Source organism: Hylobates moloch, unplaced genomic scaffold (assembly GCF_009828535.3).
Source record: "Hylobates moloch isolate HMO894 unplaced genomic scaffold, HMol_V3 SCAFFOLD_2, whole genome shotgun sequence".
Classification (NCBI taxonomy): Eukaryota; Metazoa; Chordata; class Mammalia; order Primates; family Hylobatidae; genus Hylobates; species Hylobates moloch.
This window is the reverse complement of record NW_026652277.1, coordinates 60,446,754-60,468,479: the sequence shown is the minus strand read 5'-3', so window position 1 is coordinate 60,468,479 and position 21,726 is coordinate 60,446,754. Positions and strand designations below refer to the sequence as shown.

The window sequence follows — 21,726 nt, the reverse complement described above, 5'->3', positions numbered from 1 at the left end:
TTCTTTATCACTAAAAATATTGCCAATGAAAAAGTTTGAGCTTGAGTCAATGAAAAGAAATTCAACCCTTTTAATACTAAACCCAGAGACCCACATGACATCTATAGATAAACTAATCTAGAAGTTAACTGTACCTCTTAGGATGATATCAGTGGAACAAATTGAGGGTCCTTTCAGACTTTGAAAATTCAAACACAAATGAAAACAGCAAAAGATATATAGTCAATGGGTTAATTACTCAGAAACTGCAACTGCAATAGGAGACAGCATCACAGACTCACTCAAACTAATGTCCTTGGGTTCACCTTGGGTGGTAGCCTGTCCTTTGTGACTCACCAAAGTCCCAGAGGAAGCATTTTTTTCCTCCATGCATCCCATCCCACCTCTCTTTCCTTTTGTGGGTTGGTTACCTCCTCATCTGTAATTGCTTTTGTAGGGGTAAAGATAGAGGGGGAGGTTTCCGTCTTCCACTTTTGGGATGGGTAAAGGTGATATCCCCTGCATTTAATTTGGAAGCTTAGAATACATTGAAGCACTTAGGTTCTACAGCAATATAAGTATAAATAATAATAATATCATGATAGCAATTAAAATTTGAGTGCCAACAATTTGGTGATACTCTTCTAAATATTTGACATATATTACCTGCTTTAATCTTCACAAAAATTTTGTGAGGTTTGTGGTTATCACAGTTTACGTCCCATGTTTACTACCTATTTTTATGCATCATTTTAAGAACATCTCCTATTTAAATTATTTCTATGAAAAATTGTACTTTAACTTCTAAATAACATATAACTTTTTGAGCACATTTTGTCCATGAGTTAGAGAATTACTCTATTGAAATTTAGTGCTATTCTTTTTATGGTATCAAAAGATTCATTATTATTCATGCCTGTCTAAAAATCTTTATCTATGACTGTCAGTCCTGGAAAAAAGTCATTCTTATTCTTCATTTTCTCCCCCCACCCCCTTTTTTTTAAAAAATAAAAAAGCTTGCAGGGTCTGGCACAGGAAAACAGAAAGGTAAGCAGATTGGTTGAAAGACTCAGGCGCTTTGGTCTTAGTAGTGACAGAGACTTGAAGTAATACTCACTAGATGTTTGCTAATAGGTCTTACAAAGGAGGCATATACTAATATTTCCTTTAAGCAAAATTGTCTTTATTTTCCATGAAAGTTCTTTCAGGGCAAAGGTCATGTCTAAAATTTTAGGTTCTGGATGCCTGGCACAATTCTGGACATTCCCATAAAAGTCACTTCATTAAGCAAGTATTATAAAATCTGAAGAAAGTCTCATTCAACAAGGGATGGCACAGTCATAGTTCCACATGGCACTCCTTTGATAAGGTGATATGAACAGTAAGTGGTGGCAATTCTGCCACCCTGGCTAGCCACATATGATCTATCTCAATTAAAACTTGAGAAAACATCAACTCAAAATGGATTAAAGGCTTAAATGTAAGACCTGAAGCTGTTAAACTAATACAAGAAAAGATAGGGGAAAAGCTCCATGATGTTGGTCTAGGCAATGAGTTTTTTGGACATGACCCTGAAATCACAGGCAACAAAAGCAAAAATAGACAAATGGGATTGCATCATACTAAAAGGCTACTGCACAGCAAAGGAAAAATTAACAAAGTGAAGAGACCACCCACAGAGTAGGAGAAAATATTTGCAAACCACATATCTGATAACAGGTTAATATACAAAATGTGTAAGGAACTCAACTCAATAACAAGAAAACCAATAACCCATTTAAAACATTAGCAAAGAACCCAAACAGACATTTCTCAGAAGAAAACATACAAATGGCCAACAGGTTTATAAAAAATGTTCAGCATCAGGAATCATTAAGGAGATGCAAATTAAAACCACAATGAGATTATCACCTCACACCTGTTAGAATGGCTATTGCCAGAAAGATTGAAAGATAAGGCCGGGCGCAGTGGCTCACGCTTGTAATCCCAGCACTTTGGGAGGCCGAGGCAGGCGGATCACGAGGTCAGGAGATCGAGACCACGGTGAAACCCCGTCTCTACTAAAAATAAAAAAAAATTAGCCGGGCGTGGTGGTGGGCACCTGTAGTCCCAGCTACTGGGAGAGGCTGAGGCAGGAGAATGGCGTGAACCCGGGAGGTGGAGCTTGCAGTGAGCCGAGATTGCGCCACTGCACTCCAGCCTGGGTGACAGAGCGAGACTCTGTCTCAAAAAAAAACAAACAAAAAAACAACAACAAAAAAAGAAAGGTAAGTATTGGCAAGAATGTGGGAAAAAGGGAACTCTTTTCCACTGCTGGTGGAAATATACATTAGTACAGGCATTATGGAAAACAGTATGGATGTTTCTCAAGAAACTAAAAATACAACTACCATATGATTTAACCATACCACCTCCGGGTATATATCCAAAGAAATATAAATTAATAGGTTGAAGGGATGTCTGCCCTCCCATGTTTACTGTAGCATTATTCACAGCTACCAAGATACTGAAACAACCTAAGCGTCCATCAACAGATTAATGGATAAAGAAAATGTGATGTATTTACATAGTTGAATACTATTCAGCCTTAAAAAGAGAAGGAAGGGAATTCTGTCATTTGTGACAACATGGATGATCCTGGAGAACATTATGTTAAGTAAAATAAGCCAGGTACAGAAAGAAAAATACTGCATTATATCATATATGGAATCTGAAAAAGTTGAACTCACAGAAGAGGAAAATGATAGTTACTAGAGGCTGCAGGGAGAAGAGGAGGGAGGGAATGAGGAGCTGCTGGGAAAATAGTGCAAAATTTCAGTTAGACAGGAGGAATGTTTTGAGATCTATTTTGTGTCAGGGTGACTATAGTTAATCATGTATTTTATATTTCAAAATAACTTGAGTAAATTTCAAATGCCTCAGAAAAAATGATAAGCAGTGAGATGGTAGAGGAGTTCACTGATGATTTTATCATTCCCCATTATATATAGATATCAAATTATTCCATTGTGCCCCAGAAATGTATATAATTATAATTTGCCAATTAAAAAACAGTACATTTTAAACCAGAAAACACTGTACATGGGTGATTTCCTTTCACTGTTTCCTATCAATATACACATCTAAATGACTACTGAAGTTATACTGTATAAGCCGAAATCAAATTATGCAATCTAATGGAGAGGATATATTGGACGTGTATCATTATTTATGTCTCTGTCATCACACATGTTTTTGTCAGACAGATCTCCCGAGCCATTTAAATGCATTTTAAGTCCAACAGATTGCATTATCTTGTATAGGAAAATTTCTATTTCAAAGATTAGTAATTTATCTTTTTAAAAGTATAAAAAGTAGAAATTTGTATATTAATTTTTAGCATGGCCAAAAGAGTTTTATGGTGCTTGTCTGCTATAGTGATGTGTTAGCAAGATTTTTTTTCATGAATGGAATATAATTTTCTAATTTTCTTATTAAATCCCAGTAAGAAACTGAAGGCTTATTATTGGACACTTGTAAGAACTGCAATTTAAATGGGAAATTCCACTATCAAGTACTCAATGCTATTTTGTGTTAACCATTGTGATATACATTGCCTTAAGTGCTTTTGTAGCACTTCATTTGTCTTAGTAAGGCTAAAGAGAGCCTTTTAAACAAATTAATAATGAGCTTTGCAGTATCATGTAGATGGAAAATGGAATGCCAATGTTTTCTACAGGATATATACTAGATATTACATTCCAGTTGTCACCAGGATATAATTCCTTAGACATATTTGCTAAGAAAACTTAAAAGGAACACTCACTTCAGTGTTAGCCTAGTCAACAATCCAACGATGTATTTTGTTATTTATATTTTTAAAAATCTAGTATGTATTTGTCAAATAAAAGTGTTTTCATTTTAAAACCAATTATTACCTAATATTTGCAGCAGAACTGACAATATCAAAATAACAAATTTACTTTCATGTAGTAAAATTTGAAGACTGAAATATGTTATTCTAAGTCTATGCTCTTGCTATTGTATTTTTTAATAGATAACAAAATCAGTTATTTCCATATAAAAATATTCTCACTCATAAGTGGGAGTTGAACAATGAGAACACATGGACACAGGGAGGGGAACATCAAACACTGGGGCCTGTCAGGGGGTTGGGGGCTAGGGGAGGAATAGCATTAGGAGAAACACCTACTGTAGATGGTGGGTTGATGGGTGCAGCAAACCAACATAGAACATGTATACCTGCAGGTTCTGCACATGTATCCCAGAACTTAAAGTTTATATATATATATATATAAAAAATAAAACCTACATAGGAATTCAGCTGCATCAGCAGATGTGAATGTGGAAGAAATATATAACTACGTAACACTCTTTGTATATCCCAATAAATCTTTCTAAATCAGCTTTCAAAAAAAAGTTATGTAAGTTTCACTTCTCTAGGATGAAAAACACAATTTGTTAAATGTAAACATATTTAAACAATTCATATGTGATTTCATTTTTAGAGAATAAAAATGGCTGGTAACTAATTATTTTGCCTATTTTAAATGTAAAGATACGATCATTTGTTAATATTATTTTCTTTAGGTAGTGGTAAACCTCAAGTTACTATTTTACCATGACACCCAGGTTAGCAAACCCAAATGCTCATAAGATCTAGGAACCACACAACTTACATTTGATCCAAGGTAAGAAAGCATTAAATGCCCAGTGGTGAAAACTGAGGGTTTAGTCCAAAAGGAGGAGTCACAATTCAGCTCCAGTTCATCATTGCCATGTGAAAATTTGGCCGTTATTACCACACCTTCCTGTGTTTCCAGAGAAGCTAGAAATCTAGATTTTTATGTAGAATCTCCAGGTTTTAAAATGTTGACAAGTTAAATGAGACTTTAAAGACAGACTTAAAGAAACTTTGTTGGCCCAAACCACGAGGGCCAAAGAAAACATCCATAGGAGGCTGTATTTTATCATGATTTAAGATAGAGGCTTTGGATACAGACCACCTGGATTTGAATTCCTGCTATCCTGGGTAATAGTGAGACTGCTGGCAAGTTGCTTATCCTCTCTGTTCTTCCTCAGTTTTCTCATTTGTGAAGTGAAGATGATTGTATCCTCAGGAAACAGAATGTTGCTGTCAGTTATTATTGTTATTAGCTAAATCCAATTATTTCATGATCATTGTTATACATATGAGTATATATATATGTACATATTTATCTACACACACACACACACACACACACACAGACAGACACATCCGCTATCTCCTGGGAGCATGGCATTATATGAAATAAAACTCTAAAGCCACCAATCTTTATGGAACCTGAGTCTGATGGTAGATGTAAGTATACAAAATCCCAATTTTGTAATATTACACAAAAATTTATTGAACACCTACTAAATGCCAAGTAGTGTTCTATAACTGGGAATTACAGGAAATAACAAAAGTTCTTAGTTTCACAAAGCTTACATTCTACATTTGTTACAATAAGCAAATGAACAACCAGTGATAAGGCAAGGTACTAGGTGCTAAGAAGAAAAAACAAATCCAAGTAAGGGGATAGAAGATAATGAACCGGTAGGTGTTATTTGTGGTAGGTTGGCTAGAGAAGCCCCCTCCATAAATAGACTTGGAGTAGATGCCTGAAGAAGGTGAGGAAGGGAGCTATGAGAATATCTGGACAATCAATGTTCTAGGAATAGAGAAGAGCTAATGCAAAGCCCTGGGGTGCAAAGGACTTAGAGTGTGATATAATGTGGAGGCCAGTGTGGTCAGATCAGAACGAATGAGAAAAATGGGAGAGAGAGAAAGAGAGAGGAAGCAATGGGTAGAATGAAGAAGTTAGATGACCAAAAATATTGGGGAAGGGCATCATCAATTCCTTTTAGAGATTTCTTCATTTTCTCCTATCCTAAACAGATTAAGCTGGTGGTGTTTTATAGAGTTTGCACACTTATCCTTATATTACATAATGGTGACTGCATATGTGGCATTGCACCTGATATCAATAAGATGAAACATTGCTATTGATTTTCAGGGAGGTTAATATTGATCTCAGTGATGAGAGCTCTATGACATCAGCCCTTGTGTAGGGCTGTTTTGACAGGGAAGGAAGAGAAGGAAAAGTGTAGCTCACCCACCAACCCAAAGGGAACGTTCTTCTTGCAGTTTTATATCATGTTTAATAAAAAAAATATGCTGTGAATGAAATGCTTAAAGCAAAAAGGAAAATGTTCATTATAAAAACCTGTTTTTGCCAACAGCTCTTATTAACTACAGTGGTTTATTTCCTGTTGGCATGATTACCTTAATAATTTTGTAGCTGTGTCACAACCCTCTGATCTTTGACAAACCTGACAAAAACAAGAAATGGAGAAAGAATTCCCTATATAATAAATGGTGCTGGGAAAACTGGCTAGCCATATGTAGAAAGCTGAAACTGGATCCCTTCCTTACATCTTACACAAAAATTAATTCAAGATGGATTAAAGGCTTAAATGTTAGACCTAAAACCATAAAAACCCTATAAGAAAAGCTAAGCAATACCATTCAGGACATAGGCGTGGGCAAGGACTTCATGTCTAAAACACCAAAAGCAATGGCAACAAAAGCCAAAATTGACAAATGGGATCTAATTAAACTAAAGAGCTTCGGCACAGCAAAAGAAACTACCATCAGAGTGAACAGGCAACCTACAGAATGGGAGAAAATTTTTGCAATCTACTCATCTGACAAAGGGCTAATATCCAGAATCTACCAAGAACTTAAACAAATTTATAAGAAAAAAACAACCCCATCAAAAAGTGGGCAAAGGATATGAACAGACACTTCTCAAAAGAAGACATTTATGCAGCCAACAGACATGTGAAAGAATGCTCATCATCACTGGTTATCAGAGAAATGCAAATCAAAACCACAATGAGCTACCCATCTCACACCAGTTAGAATGGTGATGATAAAAAAGTCAGGAAACAACAGATGCTGGAGAGGATTTGGAGACATAGGAACACTTTTACACTGTTGGTAGGAGTGTAAACTAGTTCAACCATTGTGGAAGACAGTGTGACGATTCCTCAAGGATCTAGAACTAGAAATACCATTTGACCCAGCCATCCCATTACTGGGTATATACCCAAAGGATTATAAATCATGCTGCTATAAAGACACATGCACACGTATGTTTATTGTGGCACTACTCACAATAGCAAAGACTTGGAACCAACCCAAATGTCCATCAATGATAGACCAGATTAAGAAAATGTGGCACATATACACCATGGAATACTATGCAGCCATAAAAAGGATGAGTTCCTGTCCTTTGCAGGGACATGGGTGAAGCTGGAAATGATAATTCTAAGCAAACTATCACAAGGACAGAAAACCAAACACTGCGTGTTCTCACTCATAGGTGGGAGTTGAACAATGAGAACACTTGGTCACAGGGTGGGGAACATCACACACTGGGGCCTGTCGTGGGGTGGGGAGCAGGGAGAGGGATAGCATTAGGAGAAATACCTAATGCTAAATGACGAGTTAATGGGTGCAGCAAACCAACATGGCACATGTATACCTATGTATCAAACCTGCACATTGTGCACATGTACCCTAAAATTTAAAATACAATAATAATAAAAAAGAAAACTTGAATAAAAAAAAGAAAAGAAAAAATGCAAAAAAAAATCTTTTTAGTGCTCTGTTAACAGAGTGTGTAACTTAAAACTGAGATTTTTTTTTGGTGTAGTTTAATTTTAAAAATCAATTTTTATAAATGTTTCCTGGTCGTTAAAGGTAACTTCTCTATGTGCAAGTTAAAAAAAATAATTTTATAGCTGTGTCACCAGTCTTTGTTACTTGGTTTCTTTGGAAGTGAAGAGGGAAAGATATATTGTATATTAGTATTCCATCCATTTCAGTCCTAGGGGAAAAAGCTACTTGTAGGCAACTGGCAAATACTGCCTTGTTGCTTCTCATAGGGTAGCAAAAGTGGACATTTTCTTATGACACTGTCCAGATTTAGCAAATTTGGTAAGCTGTTTTCTCTAAGCTGTACCCAGTGGCTTGGGAACAAGATTCCCAATGCTGTTTGATAGGAGAGGGCTGGCGTAACTGGAACCTGTCCAGTAAAGGTTCATCTGTAACAGTATCCATTTTAGACCCAAGGTTTCCAAAGAGTAGTTCCACAAGTATAGACATTGTAGAAAAGAGTCAATATGTTTAGACACTCTGAGTTAGATAAGATCTCTTTCCTGTAGTGTTTCTCAGAACCTTTAGGACAACAAAGACATCGATTGTGAAACCACCAAGAAGGAATAAAGTATGGCTCATTTCTTAAATATGTTTGGCCACAGAAACTTCTTTTCAAGGTAAGTCTTGAGTGTAATATATTTTGAAGCAGGTACTTAAATAAATGCTGCGGGTGGTCAGCTCTCTAGAACTGTAACAGGCAGAGAAAACTGCAATCCAAACCAATCCCCCACAATACAAGGCTACTCAGAACCTAAGAGTCCTCAGAACTCCCTTAATCTCTACACTTTGTAACTTCCTGCCAGGAGAGAACACAGCTAGCTTCTAAGTAAACTGCTGACTTGGTCTTTGTGTCATGCTCAGGTATTAGAGAATAGAGAATTGATAGATCAGGACTACTCTCCCCATAAATTGAATGTTAATGCTTACAAGTGTATTATGTGTGTCTCAAGATATCATCTGGCATATGGCATGTGGGTTATAAGAATGAAGTTTAGATCTTCAAGGGGACTGACTGGAGGTTTTTAGCATCCATTTCATCAGAATCTGAGGACTGCTGAGAATGTTGAAATAGAGATTGCAGAATGCTCTGTTATTCTCCAAAGGACACTGTCATTCTTTGAGGTGAAGCCAATGCACACCTATTGAGTCAGCAGTCTAAGATGGTGATTCATGCTCCTGGTTATGGCCTCCTTATATAATTCCAATCCCTAGCCATTATTGGACCTTCTGTGTCTGAAGATCCTGATCTGAACCTGCTTCAATAGGATTTTTCAGGATCAGATCTGCCCCAGCAAATCCTCGGCCAAAAGAATAAGACTTAAAGGGATTTCTTGGAACATGGCCTATTCAGAGGTCTTATAAGGGACACAATTTATGTTGCTTTTTTATACCCTATGCTGTCTGGGAAAGACTTTGTAGTCTTACCTAAGGATGCATAGCTTACTTAAGAATTGATGGGTAAGACGAGTTAAATTAATTTGAATGATGAAAGTAAGATCAAGAAAAAGTAAACGTAAGAAGAAGAATAAAAAGTCAAGAGTAAGGTTATTCATGTCACAGTTAATAACTGATAATTCTTGGGAACACACATTTTATTCCACTGGTAAAATACATTACTAATATGAATAATAGTGTACAAATTAGGTGAGGCTGTTAACTGACAGCACTAAATGAAAATCTTAATTTTGCAAAGCAGGATAAATGCAGATGTCCCTTGTGAACATTAAAGAATCAGCCAGAAAAGTAAATTGAAGCTAATGATGAAAAGTTTCCCAGCTGTAGAATTCATAAAGTTGTATATTTCACATAATCTCAATTTGCATCATGTAAAAAAGTTTTTAAACATTGCCCAAAGATAAATATACCATCTGAAGAATAATTTCAATGAAAAATATAACTCACTTATCTTATTTGTGGTTGTGTTTCATAGCTATAGAAAAATTTTATGTGAGGGATATTTTAAAAAATACAATGCATTTTCAAATATTGCATGTATAGGATTCCTCTAAGGGGATCAAAGAAATCTCTAAGTTGACATCACTCATCATTGGCATGGTATATTACACTCTCAAAGGTAATAAATATTTGAAGTCTGAATGCTTAATGGTGGATCACAGTCTTTATTTGTATTGTCTTGTAACAATTAGCAAATGTCTAATTTTAAATCATTCTCTTTAGATCTTGCTTATCAACAAAGGAGGGAGGGATAATTGACAAATTATATCATTCCATTTACTTTCTTTAACAAGATTCTTGTGTTGATTTTTTTGTCGATTCCAGTTCAACATTACGTGGCACTGTGGAGCTCTGATGAATGCCTCTCTGGTCCGTATTCCTCTCCCCAACATATTCACCAGTTCTCCTGTTTCTTACTTTTTATTTCATTTTTAAGTGATAATATAAAATTAAACTAGTAGGAATTCCTGTAAATGGTCACAACAAAAGAAATCTTACCTCTCTCTAAAGAATGTCCAAATGCCACAGCAAGCAGTAGTACCAGGACCCTCTTCATTTTTCTACCAGAGTCTTGCAGCACCTCCTGTCTCCTGTAGGTGACCATGTAAAAGTGGTAGCCAAAAGTAATTGGTTTCCTTTTTACAAAGATTCCTGACAATGAATTAATCAATTATTAATCTCTACACAGAAGCAAGGGGCTGTTATCTTTGGCCCAAAAGAGATAAAATAATATCAATCAAGGTAAATAGACACCCTGGGGATACTGTAGTGGAAAATCTAGGAGATTTTAATCATTAACTTTGTCAAACTGCAAAAGAGCCAAGGTATATAGATTATTTTCCACTGCTGTTCCTCACTGAAGTTTACTTAATATGTTAGTTACGGACACCTTCTTCCCCTGTATAGGGCTATGTGTCTTCTTTGGACACCCCACATTTCTCATATGTAAGTGGAAAATTGGAAACTCTCTCTTTGCCTCTCTTCCTCTCTTTGTTTAAATCTACTACAAATAAGCATTACCTTAAAATATTGCAGACCAGATGTTCTAAGTAAAAGGGGAAAAAGAGTGAGAAGCCAATTCAACATAATATTTTAAATCCATAAATCTGATGCTATGAAGTAATCTTGTTTGAGATGATGGCATAGTACTTTGTATTTCTATGCTATATTGCACTTTGTGGAGCACTGACATACATATTAAAAATAACCTTTGAAGTGAGGCAAATAACTGGAGAGATTAAATGGCTCACCACTGCCAATCATAAAAAGTTAGTGGCAAATCTTGGACTCCCTACAGTGATTTTAAAGCTCCTTCTACTAATAGTTTACAACTAGTGTATTTTATGGGCATGTAATTTGAGAGCTCAGAGAGGCCCTGTAGGACATGAAATCCAACATCTTCATTTTACAGAAGAGTGAACTGAGCGCTGGGTAAATTCTGTGACTTGTCTAGAGAGTCACAGGTAGAGAATTAGATGAGGTCCACTCCTGGTTTTTGCAGTAGCCCTCTTTTCAGGAAATGGTCAGGTACGGGTTGTTACACAGGCTCTAAAATCAAATCCCTACTCAGCTTTCATGGCTGTGTAACCTTGGGAAATTTATTTTACCCCTCTAAGTTTCATTTTCCTCATATGCAATGTGGTGATAACTCAGTACATTTGACACAACATTGCTATGAGGTTAATTAAGGTAATCTGGGTGCAGGGCTCATGGTAACATCCATCACATAGTAACATGGATTAATGTCACCTATTACTCTACTCTTATTCTAGTTATTGCCACTTTCTCCCACTGGCTTTCCAAATTTATAATATCTGAGAAGGTCAATGGAACTAATGAGGCCATTGGAACTCAGTGGAAGAGTTTAAAGACAGCTCTGTGTCCAGGGTCTCACAGATAAGTGATTTAAAACTTCATTATCAACTCAGTAACCAAGGATTACCCACATGGGCAGAGTCCCTCAAAATTTCAGTAAACCAATTTAGGTAGTTACATGTTTAGTCAGATTTTCTATCTATATTGAAAATCATTGAGTGTTAGGTTCAGAAAATAGAGTCCAGCTAGTTGGAAAAAGATAACTAGGCCAGATCAAACACAAGTATTTCTATAAGGCCAGTGGAAATCCATATGGTCAAGGAGATAGCTTTCCTGTCCAAGAGCCAGCTCTATCCTGTTCAAGCATCAACTTCCTGATTACTATAAATCTAAATTTTCAGTTCCCTTTGGCTGAATTCCTAGTTTACTGTGCAAGTTAATTTAAAAATGTATTTTAGTTCTATGGCAAATTATTTGGAAATGAAACTCCAAATGAGTGTGAAAAAGTTTAAAAAGTACTCAGAACCCCAGAACTCAGAGAGATAGGTAACACATTAGCATATTGCTACAGTTTTCATTTTTCTTTAAGATAATATACTGTATTTATACTTCTGTATCCCTTTTATTCAACTGTATTTCAGTCATCTTCTGATTAGTTCATTCAAAAAGACACACTCAGATTATTTTCCACGAATTTTGATACAGAGTTTAAGACCAGCTCATTCTTTCATTTTTTAAAAAATTAAACTTTATCTCTGCTTTTGCAATAACATTTACCACGTTTGTTTAATGATAAACTACATGTAGCAAGAATTGCAACATCTCATTTAGATGCCCTCTTGAGAAATCTCTATACAAGCTGCCAAATGCATTCTCTTGGCTGAATTTTTCTAACTGAAATTTGGCAAAACAGGCTAGTAGCTAAATATATGAGCCTTTTTTTCAGTCTTATTTATGAAACTTTCCTTAATCTTTCAAATGTTGATTGCTTACTGTGATTCTAAAACTGGGAAGAAATAATCATAATTGGCCTAAATGAGAGGCCTCATGTGACAATGATTACTCTAGTAAGTCACATGGGGAAAAGATGGGTGAAAAAGACCAAATCAAACCTTCTGACATTGTCTATGACAGCAGCAGTTATAGCAACTCAGAAACGTTATCACTGAAATACATATTTAACAAGAATTATTTATTGAATATATAAGCAGTAGAATTTTGCAGGAGCTGTTTTTCCTGTATAAAACTGATTTGAAGTAGCCTCTTTCTCTCTTTCCTCTTTTTCCATCTTGCCATTGGCTTCAGAGGAAACGCAGATCTCTCCCTAACTAGGGCTAGTTCCAGGCAAAATTGTGAGGCAGATAAAGCCTATCTTTAGTTCTTTTCTCTAACCCATGTCTCTTCTTTTAATAAGGCTTAGTTACTAAAAGATAACACTGATAACTGCTCTTTATCAGAACAGGATCTTCCTTTAATGCTGTGACAGGCTTCTAAAAACTCTTACAGTACTCCTGTAGAAATGACCTTCTTCAGAATGATTTTGTCAGAGTGTCCTCTTCATTCAGATTCTCTTTATACTACTAAAATGCATTATCGGTATCTTTTCCTGATAAATGACCTGATGAAATTGATATTAGTGGATCAAAGTAATATCCTTAAAGTTGATGTACAGAGAGGAACAGAATACAATCCAGGTTTCAGAAAATCCTTATAGCCCAGCCGTTTAGCTATGATTGACTTTCACGAGAAATTCCAATATCCTTGTAATAAATCTCTTTTTACTTAAGCTTATTCTAGCTGAATTTGCAATTAAAAGCATTCTAACTAACCTGCCTTTAAATCATTCTCCCCTCAGTTGCTGTCATTATTTATCAAAAATGCAAATAAGACTGTGTTACTGCCTCCATATTTAAAATGATTTAGGCCAATGCCTGTGCTTAAAGTTTGTGAATTCATCCTACTTACCTCTAAAAAGGATTATTTGCCGTGCATGTATATTAAAATTAAGTACAGCTGAACTACTTGTGGTTCACTGAACATATTGTGCTATTGAGCTTTCCACAGTCTTTGTTCACATTCTTTTTTTTCCTTACTCTATTTTATGTGTTTGTTGTCCCTTGTCCGTCAACCTTTCGTTTATTCATTTAACATATATTTAATTCATACCACTTTGTACCAAGTAACATGCAAGCTATTGGTACTACCATGTCAAAAGATCTACATGGCTTTTCCCCTCATGGATCTTCTTAGTCTAGCTAGGAAGACAGATGTTGAAGACAAAATGACAACTGTGCTGAGTTGTGAGGGTGCAGAGAATAGGAGGGGTAAGAGTAGATACAGTGAAAGCAGCTTGAAGACTGCTTTAGAAGTCCAAGCAAGGGGTGACAGAAATGTGACCTGTGGTGCTGGCAGAGATGTGAGATGGTTTAAGATACAGAATCATCAGAGAGTGGTAATTGACTAGACTTTGGCTGAGGGGGGGAAGAATGAGAAGTTATGCCCAAGTTTCTAGCTTGTGCAAGTGGATGGATATTAATGCCAATCTCCAAAATAGAAGACACTGAAGAAGACACACAGTCTGAAGGAAGATGTGTTCAGGTGGAATTTTGAGTAGGCAGCTGGGTCCATGACTCTGGAGCTTGGAAGACACCCAAAATTTCCAGGTTGTGCTGAGTCCACCTCCTCTGTGCTTTGCTCTCCCACAGTACTCCTACTATAGCTAAATCACCTTCATTTTGGTATTCCCAACAGCTAGCACAGATAGAAACTGAATGTAGTAAACACTAGTCATAATCAGTTTAATGAAGGAATTTAAATGCCTAGAGAAATTTATCAACCCTGGATTTAAAAATGAAAGACATGCTAGAATTCCGTAATTCGTTTATGCTCACTGAAATCCAGGTATAATTTGAGTAATCATGGTTTTCATGAACAAGTCAATTCATTTTTAATTTTACTTGGATTTTCATGAAAATCTGCAAATGATTTACTCATATTTTAAAACCATAGGGGCGGTTATAGAAATATACTTCACAGAGTGCAGGAGTTCAGAAAATGCTGACAAATAAAAATGAGTTTATTAACCAAATGGTTTCATTTATTTTAAAATAAAAATTTGAGGTACAATTAGAGATTAACTGACTTCTGCCATGACGCTCTTTACTAAGGCTGTAGTAGTTTATGAGGTCTTGTATAACAAACTGCCAAATAACCATAACTTTCCCAAAAACACTTTCATAAAGAAATATACATCCCTGAAGAGAAACATATTTAAGAGAAATGATGGTTCAGACTAGATGCAAATGACTTTATCTTTTGCTTGAAAAAAAAAACAGAAAGAAAGAGAGAAGGAAAGAAAGAAAAGAAAGAGAGAAAGAAAGAAAAAGAATGAGAAAGAAAGAAATTGAAAACAATTTAAAAAATAGTGCAGGAACAAGGTTTATATGAGACTTAGCTGATAATCACAGAGAGGCAGCTACACCTCTTTCCACCTCTGTTGTTCAATGGAATGCGGAATGCGATAATAATCACTGTTAAATATATAGTCGTAACTAGTTAAGTGTCAGCTAAATGTTCTTAAGTAAAATATTTAGATTCTTAGTATTCTTAAGTAAAAATATTTAGGTTCAGTTAATTAAAAATGGTTTTATAATAATTTTTTATTGAACTATTTTCCAACACTGGAGCCAGGTAATTTGTAGAAACAGGTGTGAATATTAAAACTGTGTAATTACTTTTACAAGTATTGACAATTGTAGTATATTTTTGCATTAAGTATAGAGAGAAAGAGAAGCAGAAGGTGATAAAGAGAAAATGAGAGAATGGAGAAAAGAAGAGAATAAAAGATAAAATATAATATGTGAGAGAATGAGAAAATAAGCCAATATATACTAAAACATCCATATGTGAACCACCCTGATAGATGTCCCCAAATGTACATATATACATTTAGATTTTAAATATATATATTTCCAGGAATAGAATGGAGTCCTCAAAAATAGAACAAATGTTAATTTTCATAGCCTGGCTAATCTTTATTAAGAGCTTCTAATAATGCTGTTTTCTGTACATTCTCTAATGAACAGGACTCTAAAGAGGAAGGACTGGTAATTTGAATAAATAAAGCTGACCATTAACTTGGGTTATATGAGTGAGTTTTAAAAAGTCTTCAGGATCATATTACAAAATAAGTTAAAATATTAGATGATCTAATAGATTCTCTTTACTGAAGGATAAATGAATTTTCTCAGTTTTCAGGAATTTCTTTTTAGAGCCATCTAGAAAGCCAGGAAAAGGCAGAATAATGGCCGACCAAAGGTGCCCACACCCTAATCCCTGCAACCTGTAATTGTGTTATGTTACCTGGCAAGGGGGAATTGAGATTGCAGATAAAATTAATCAGTTTAATTTAAAACATAGGGATTTTCTTGGATTATTACGGCAGGCTCAATGTTACCACAAAGGTCCTTTAAGTGTAGAAGAATGAGGCAGAATATCATAGTGAAAGAGATGTGAGAAGGAAAGCAGAGGTTGGAGCGATGGGATTGCTAAACTTTGAAGATGGAAGGGATCTGTGAGCCAAGAAATGCAGGCAGCCCCTAGAAACTGGAAAGGGCAAGAAAATGGAAAGGATTGTTAAAATCTCCAACTCCCATTGAGAATCTTAGTATTTCCCCTTATAGTTTTTAGTCTATTGCGTTTTTGCTTCTTGAAATTTGAAGCTCTGTTATTATACACATACAGAATTGTAATGATTATCTTTCTGATAAGTTATTCCTTCGGTCAGTATGTCCTTCTTTATCTATGATAATACTTTGTCTTGAAATCTATTTTGTCTAGTACTGTTAGGTGGGTGCAAAAGTAATTGTGGTTTTTGCCATTAAAGGTCATGTTCTCATTTAGTAGTTTTGCCATTACTTTCAATGGTAAAAACCATTTTGCACCAACCAAAAAAACTTTTGCACCAACCTAATAATATAGCCATGACAACTTTCTTATACTTAATGATTAAATGGTATATCTTTTTACATATTTTTACTTTCAATCTAGTTGTGTCTTTGTGTTTAAAGTGAATCTCTTGAAAAGAACCATTCAAACATCTTGCTTGTTTTATCAAGACATAATCTTGGAGTGTTTAGTTCATTTATGTTTAATGTTCTTATTGCTGTGATTGGTTTTGAATGTACATTCTGATTATTTTTTCATGTTTGCTTTCCACTTTTTTCTTCTGTATTTTGTTCCTTTTTTTGTTCATTTTCTGACTGTTTTGTCTCAGTTGAATATTTTATTGTTTTATTTTAATATTTGTGATTTTCAAGCTATTAATTTTGTTAAATTGTAATGGTTTCTCTAGGGCTAATAATATTTATCTTTAATATGTCCAAGTTTATTGGTTTTTCATCCTACACTTTTCACTTTCTATTTTATACCTGACAGTTTTTTCTTCACATTTTCACACCTCATACGTCATATTTTTATATCACATTTCCTGCATTTAAAAAGTTTACAACAGTATATCATTTACCAATCCCATTGTTTGTGCTATTTTTAAAATACCTTTTGTTTATTCAGGCTTCATAAACTTTTCTTTCAAAGCTATTATTTTTGCTTAAAAGTTTTTTTAGCACTATAAACATAATTTTTCATCATCTTCTGATAAGGAGTTGACAGTCATTCTTTTCATTGCTGTCTTGTGGGTAGTATTTTTTTTTCCTCTGGTTGCTTTTAAGATGATTACTTTACCTTTGTTTTTCAGTGATTATCCTCAGATATGCATTGTATGATTCTCTCTCTTTTCTTTTTAATTGCTGGGATTTTTATTGGGATTGCATTAAATCTCTAGATCAACTTGGAAAGAACGCAAACCTGGACAGTACTGAATCTTCCTATCCATGAACTTAAAATATCTCTCCAGTCATTTAGTTATTCTTTGATTTGTTTCATCAGAGGTTGTAGTTTTCCTCACGTAGATCTTGTATGTATTTCATTGGATTTATACCTAAGTATTTCTTTCTTTTTTTTAATATCTTAAGTTCTAGGGTACATGTGCACAACATGCAGGTTTGTTGCACAGGTATATGTGTGCCATGTTGGTTTGCTGCACCCATTAACTCGTCATTTACATTAGGTGTTTCTCCTAATGCTATCCCTTCCCCAACCCCCACTCCCTGACAGGCCCCTGTGTGTGATGTTCCCCAGCCTGTGTCCAAGTGTTCTCATTGTTCAATTCCCACCTATGAGTGAGAACATGCGGTGTTTGGTTTTCTGTCCTTGTGATAGTTTGCTCAGAATAATGGTTTCCAGCTTCATCCATGTCCCTGCAAAGGATATGAACTCATCCTTTTTTATGGCTGCATAATATTCCATTGTGTATGTGTGACACATTTTCTTAAACTGGTCTATCATTGATGGACATTTGGGATGGCTCCAAGTCTTTGCTATTGTGAATAGTGCCACAATAAACATACATGTGCATGTGTCTTTATAGTAGCATGATTTATAATCCTTTGGGTATATACCCAGTAATGGGATGGCTGAGTCAAATGGTATTTGTAGTTCTAGATCCTTGAGGAATTGTAACATTCTCTTCTGCAATGGTTGAACTAATTTACACTCCCACCAACAGTGTAAAAGCATTCCTATTTCTCCACATCCTCTCCAGCATCTGTTGTTTCCTGACTTTTTAATGATCACCATTCTAACTGGAGTGAGATGGTATCTTATTGTGGTTTTGATTTGCATTTCTCTGATGACCAGTGATGATGAGCATTTTTTCATGTTGACCACATAAATGTCTTCTTTTAAGAAGTGTCTGTTCATATCCTCTGCCCACTTTTCGATGGGGTTGTTTGTTTTTTTTCTTGTAAATTTGTTTAAGTTCTTTGTAGATTCTGGATATTAGCCCTTTGTCACATGGGTAGATTGCAAAAATTTTCTCCCATTCTTAGGTCGTCTGTTCACTCTGATGGTATTTTCTTTTCCTGTGTAGAAGCTCTTTAATTTAATTGGATCCCATTTGTCTATTTTTACTTTTGTTGCCATAGCTTTTGGTGTTTTAGTCATAAAGTCCTTGCCCGTGCCTGTGTTCTGAATGATATTGCCTAGGTTTTCTTCAAGAATTTTTATGGTTTTAGGTCTAACATTTAAGCCTTTAATCCATCTTGAATTAATTTTTGTGTAAGGTGTAAGGAAGGGATCCAGTTTCAGCTTTCTACATATGACTAGCCAGTTTTCCCAGCACCATTTATTAACTAGGGAATCCTTTCCCCATTGCTTGTTTTTGTCTGGTTTGTCAAAGATCAGATTGTTGTAGATGTGTGGTATTATTTTTGAGGGCTCTGTTCTGTTCCATGGGTCTGTATCTCTGTTTTGGTACCAGTACCATGCTGTTTTGGTTACTGTAGCCTTGTAGTATAGTTTGAGGTCAGGTAGCATGTTGCCTCCAGCTTTGTTCTTTTGGCTTAGGATTGTCTTGGCAATGCAGGCTCTTTTTTGGTTCCATATGAACTTCAAAGTGTTTTTTTTCCAATTCTGTGAAGAAAGTCATTGGTAGCTTGATGCGGTTGGCATTGAATCTATAAATTACCTTGGGCAGTGTGGCCATTTTCACAATATTGATTCTTCCTATCCATGAGCATAGAATATTCTTCCATTTGTTTGTGTCCTCTTATTTTGTTGAGCAATGGTTTGTATTTCTCCTTGAAGAGGTCCTTCACATCCCTTGTAAGTTGGATTCCTAGGTATTTTATTCTCTTTGTAGCAATTGTGAATGGGAGTTCACTCATGATTTGGCTCTCTGTTTATTACTGGTGTATAAGAATGCTTGTGATTTTTGCACATTGATTTTGTATCCTGAGACTTTGCTGAAATTGCTTATCAGCTTCAGGAGGTTTTGGGCTGAGACGATAGGGTTTTCTAAATATACAATCATGTCATCTGCAAACAGGGACAATTTGACTTCCTCTTTTCCTAATTGGATACCCTTTATGTCTTTCTCTTGCCTGATGGCCCCAACCAGAACTTCCAACACTATGTTGAATAGGAGTGGTGAGAGAGGGCATCCTTTTCTTGTGCTGGTTTTCAAAGGGAATGCTTCTGGTTTTTGCCCATTCAGTATGATATCGGCTGTGGGTTTGTCACAAATAGCTCTTATTATTGTGAGGTACGTTCTATCAATACCTAGTTTATTGAGCGTTTTCAGCATGAAGGGCTGTTGAATTTTGTCAAATGCCTTTTCTGCATCTATTGAGATAATCATGAAGTCTTTATTGTTGGATCCATTTATGCGATGGATTACGTATTGATTTACATATGTTGAACCAGTCTTGCATCCCAGGGATGCAGCTGGCTTGATCATGGTGGATAAGCTTTTTGATGTGCTACTGGATTCGGTTTGCCAGTATTTTATTGAAGATTTTTACATCATTGTTCATCAGGGATTTTGGTCTAAAATTCTCTTTTTCTGTTGTGTCTCTGCCAGGCTTTGGTATCAGGATGATGTTGGGCTCATAAAATGAGTTAGAGAGGATTCCCTCTTTTTCTATTGATTGGAATAGTTTCAGAAGGAATGGTACCAGCTCCTCTTTGTACCTCGGGTAGAATTCGGCTGTGAATCCATCTGGTCCTGGACTTTTTTTGGTTGATAAGCTATTAATTATTGCCTCAATTTCAGACCCTGTTATTGGTCTATTCAGAGATTCAACTTCTTCCTGATTTAGTCTTGGGAGGGTGCATGTGTCCAGAAATTTATCCATTTCTTCTAGATTTTCTAGTTTATTTGCATAGAGGTGTTCATAGTATTCTCTGATGGTAGTTTGTATTTCTGTGGGATCAGTGCTGATATCCCCTTTATCATATTGTATTGCATCTATTTGATTCTTCTCTCTTTTCTTCTTTATTAGTCTTGCTAGTGGTCCATCAATTTTGTTGATTGTTTTAAAAAACCAGCTCCTGGATCCATTGATTTTTTGAAGGGTTTTTTGTGTCTCTATCTCCTTCAGTTCTGCCGTGATCTTAGTTATTTCTTGCCTTCTGCTAGCTTTTAAATTTGTTTGCTCTTGCTTCTCTAGTTCTTTTGATTGTGATGTTAGGGTGTTGATTTTTTATCTTTCCTGCTTTCTCTTCTGGGCATTTAGTGCTATAAATTTCCCTCTACACACTGCTTTAAATGTGTCTCAGAGATTCTGGTACATTGTGACTTTTTTCTCATTGGCTTCAAAGAACATCTTTATTTCTGCCTTCATTTCATTGTTTACCCAGTAGACATTCAGGAGCAGGTTGTTCAGTTTCCATGTAGTTGTGCAGTGTTGAGTGAGTTTATTCATCTTGAGTTCTAATTTGATTGCACTGTGGTCTGAGAGACAGTTTGTTGTGATTTCTGTTCTTTTACTTTTGCTGAGAAGTGCTTTACTTCCAATTATGTGGTCAATTTTGGAATCAGTGTGATGTGGTGCTGAGAAGAATGTATATTCTGTTGATTTGGGGTGGAGAGTTCTGTAGATGTCTATTAGGTCTGCTTGGTGCAGAGCTGAGTTCAAGTCCTGAATACCTTTGTTAATCTTCTGTCTCATTAATCTATCTAATATTGACAGTGGCATGTTAAAGTCTACCATTTATTATTGTGTGGGAGTCTAAGTCTCTTTGTAGGTCTCTAAGGACTTGCTTTATGAATTTCAGTGCTCCTGTATTGGGTGCATACATATTTAGCACAGTTAGCTCTTCTCGTTGAGTTAATCCCTTTACCATTATGTAATGGCCTTGTTTGTCTCTTTGATCTTTCCTCCATCCCTTTATTTTGAGCCAACTTGTGTCTCTGCATGTGAGATGGGTCTCCTGAATACAGCACACCGATGGGTCTTGACTCTTTATCCAATTTGCCGGTCTGTATCTTTTAATTGGGGCATTTAGCCCATTTACATTTAAGGTTAATATTGTTATGTGTGAATTTGATCCTGTCATTATGATGTTAGCTAGTTATTGTGCCCATTAATTGTTACAGTTTCTTCCTAGTATCTATGGTCTTTACAATTTGTCATGTTTTTGCAGTGGCTGGTACCAGTCGTTCCTTTCCATGTTTAGTGCTTCCTTCAAGAGCTCTTGTAAGGCAGGCCTGGTGGTGACAAAATCTCTCAGCATTTGCTCGTCTGTAAAGGATTTTATTTCTCCTTCACTTATGAAGCTTAGTTTGGCTGGATATGAAATTCTGGGTTGACAATTCTTTTCTTTAA

The 21,726-nt window shown here is 35.7% G+C and overlaps 1 protein-coding gene across 3 annotated transcripts in view; it reads right to left on the bottom strand.

The window, feature by feature from the left end:
- Positions 1-21,726, bottom strand: part of GC (GC vitamin D binding protein) — a 64,862-nt gene that overhangs the window by 33,599 nt on the left and 9,537 nt on the right. For 2 of the 3 annotated variants that reach the window (XM_032150446.2, XM_032150457.1), the window contains exon 2: positions 10,184-10,275. In XM_032150446.2, coding sequence (XP_032006337.1) covers positions 10,184-10,241 — 58 coding nt within the window. In that variant the 5' untranslated portion in view covers positions 10,242-10,275. Of the gene's footprint in view, positions 1-10,183; positions 10,301-21,726 lie in introns of those variants that run through there. The other variant, XM_032150435.2, reaches the window with a different exon arrangement.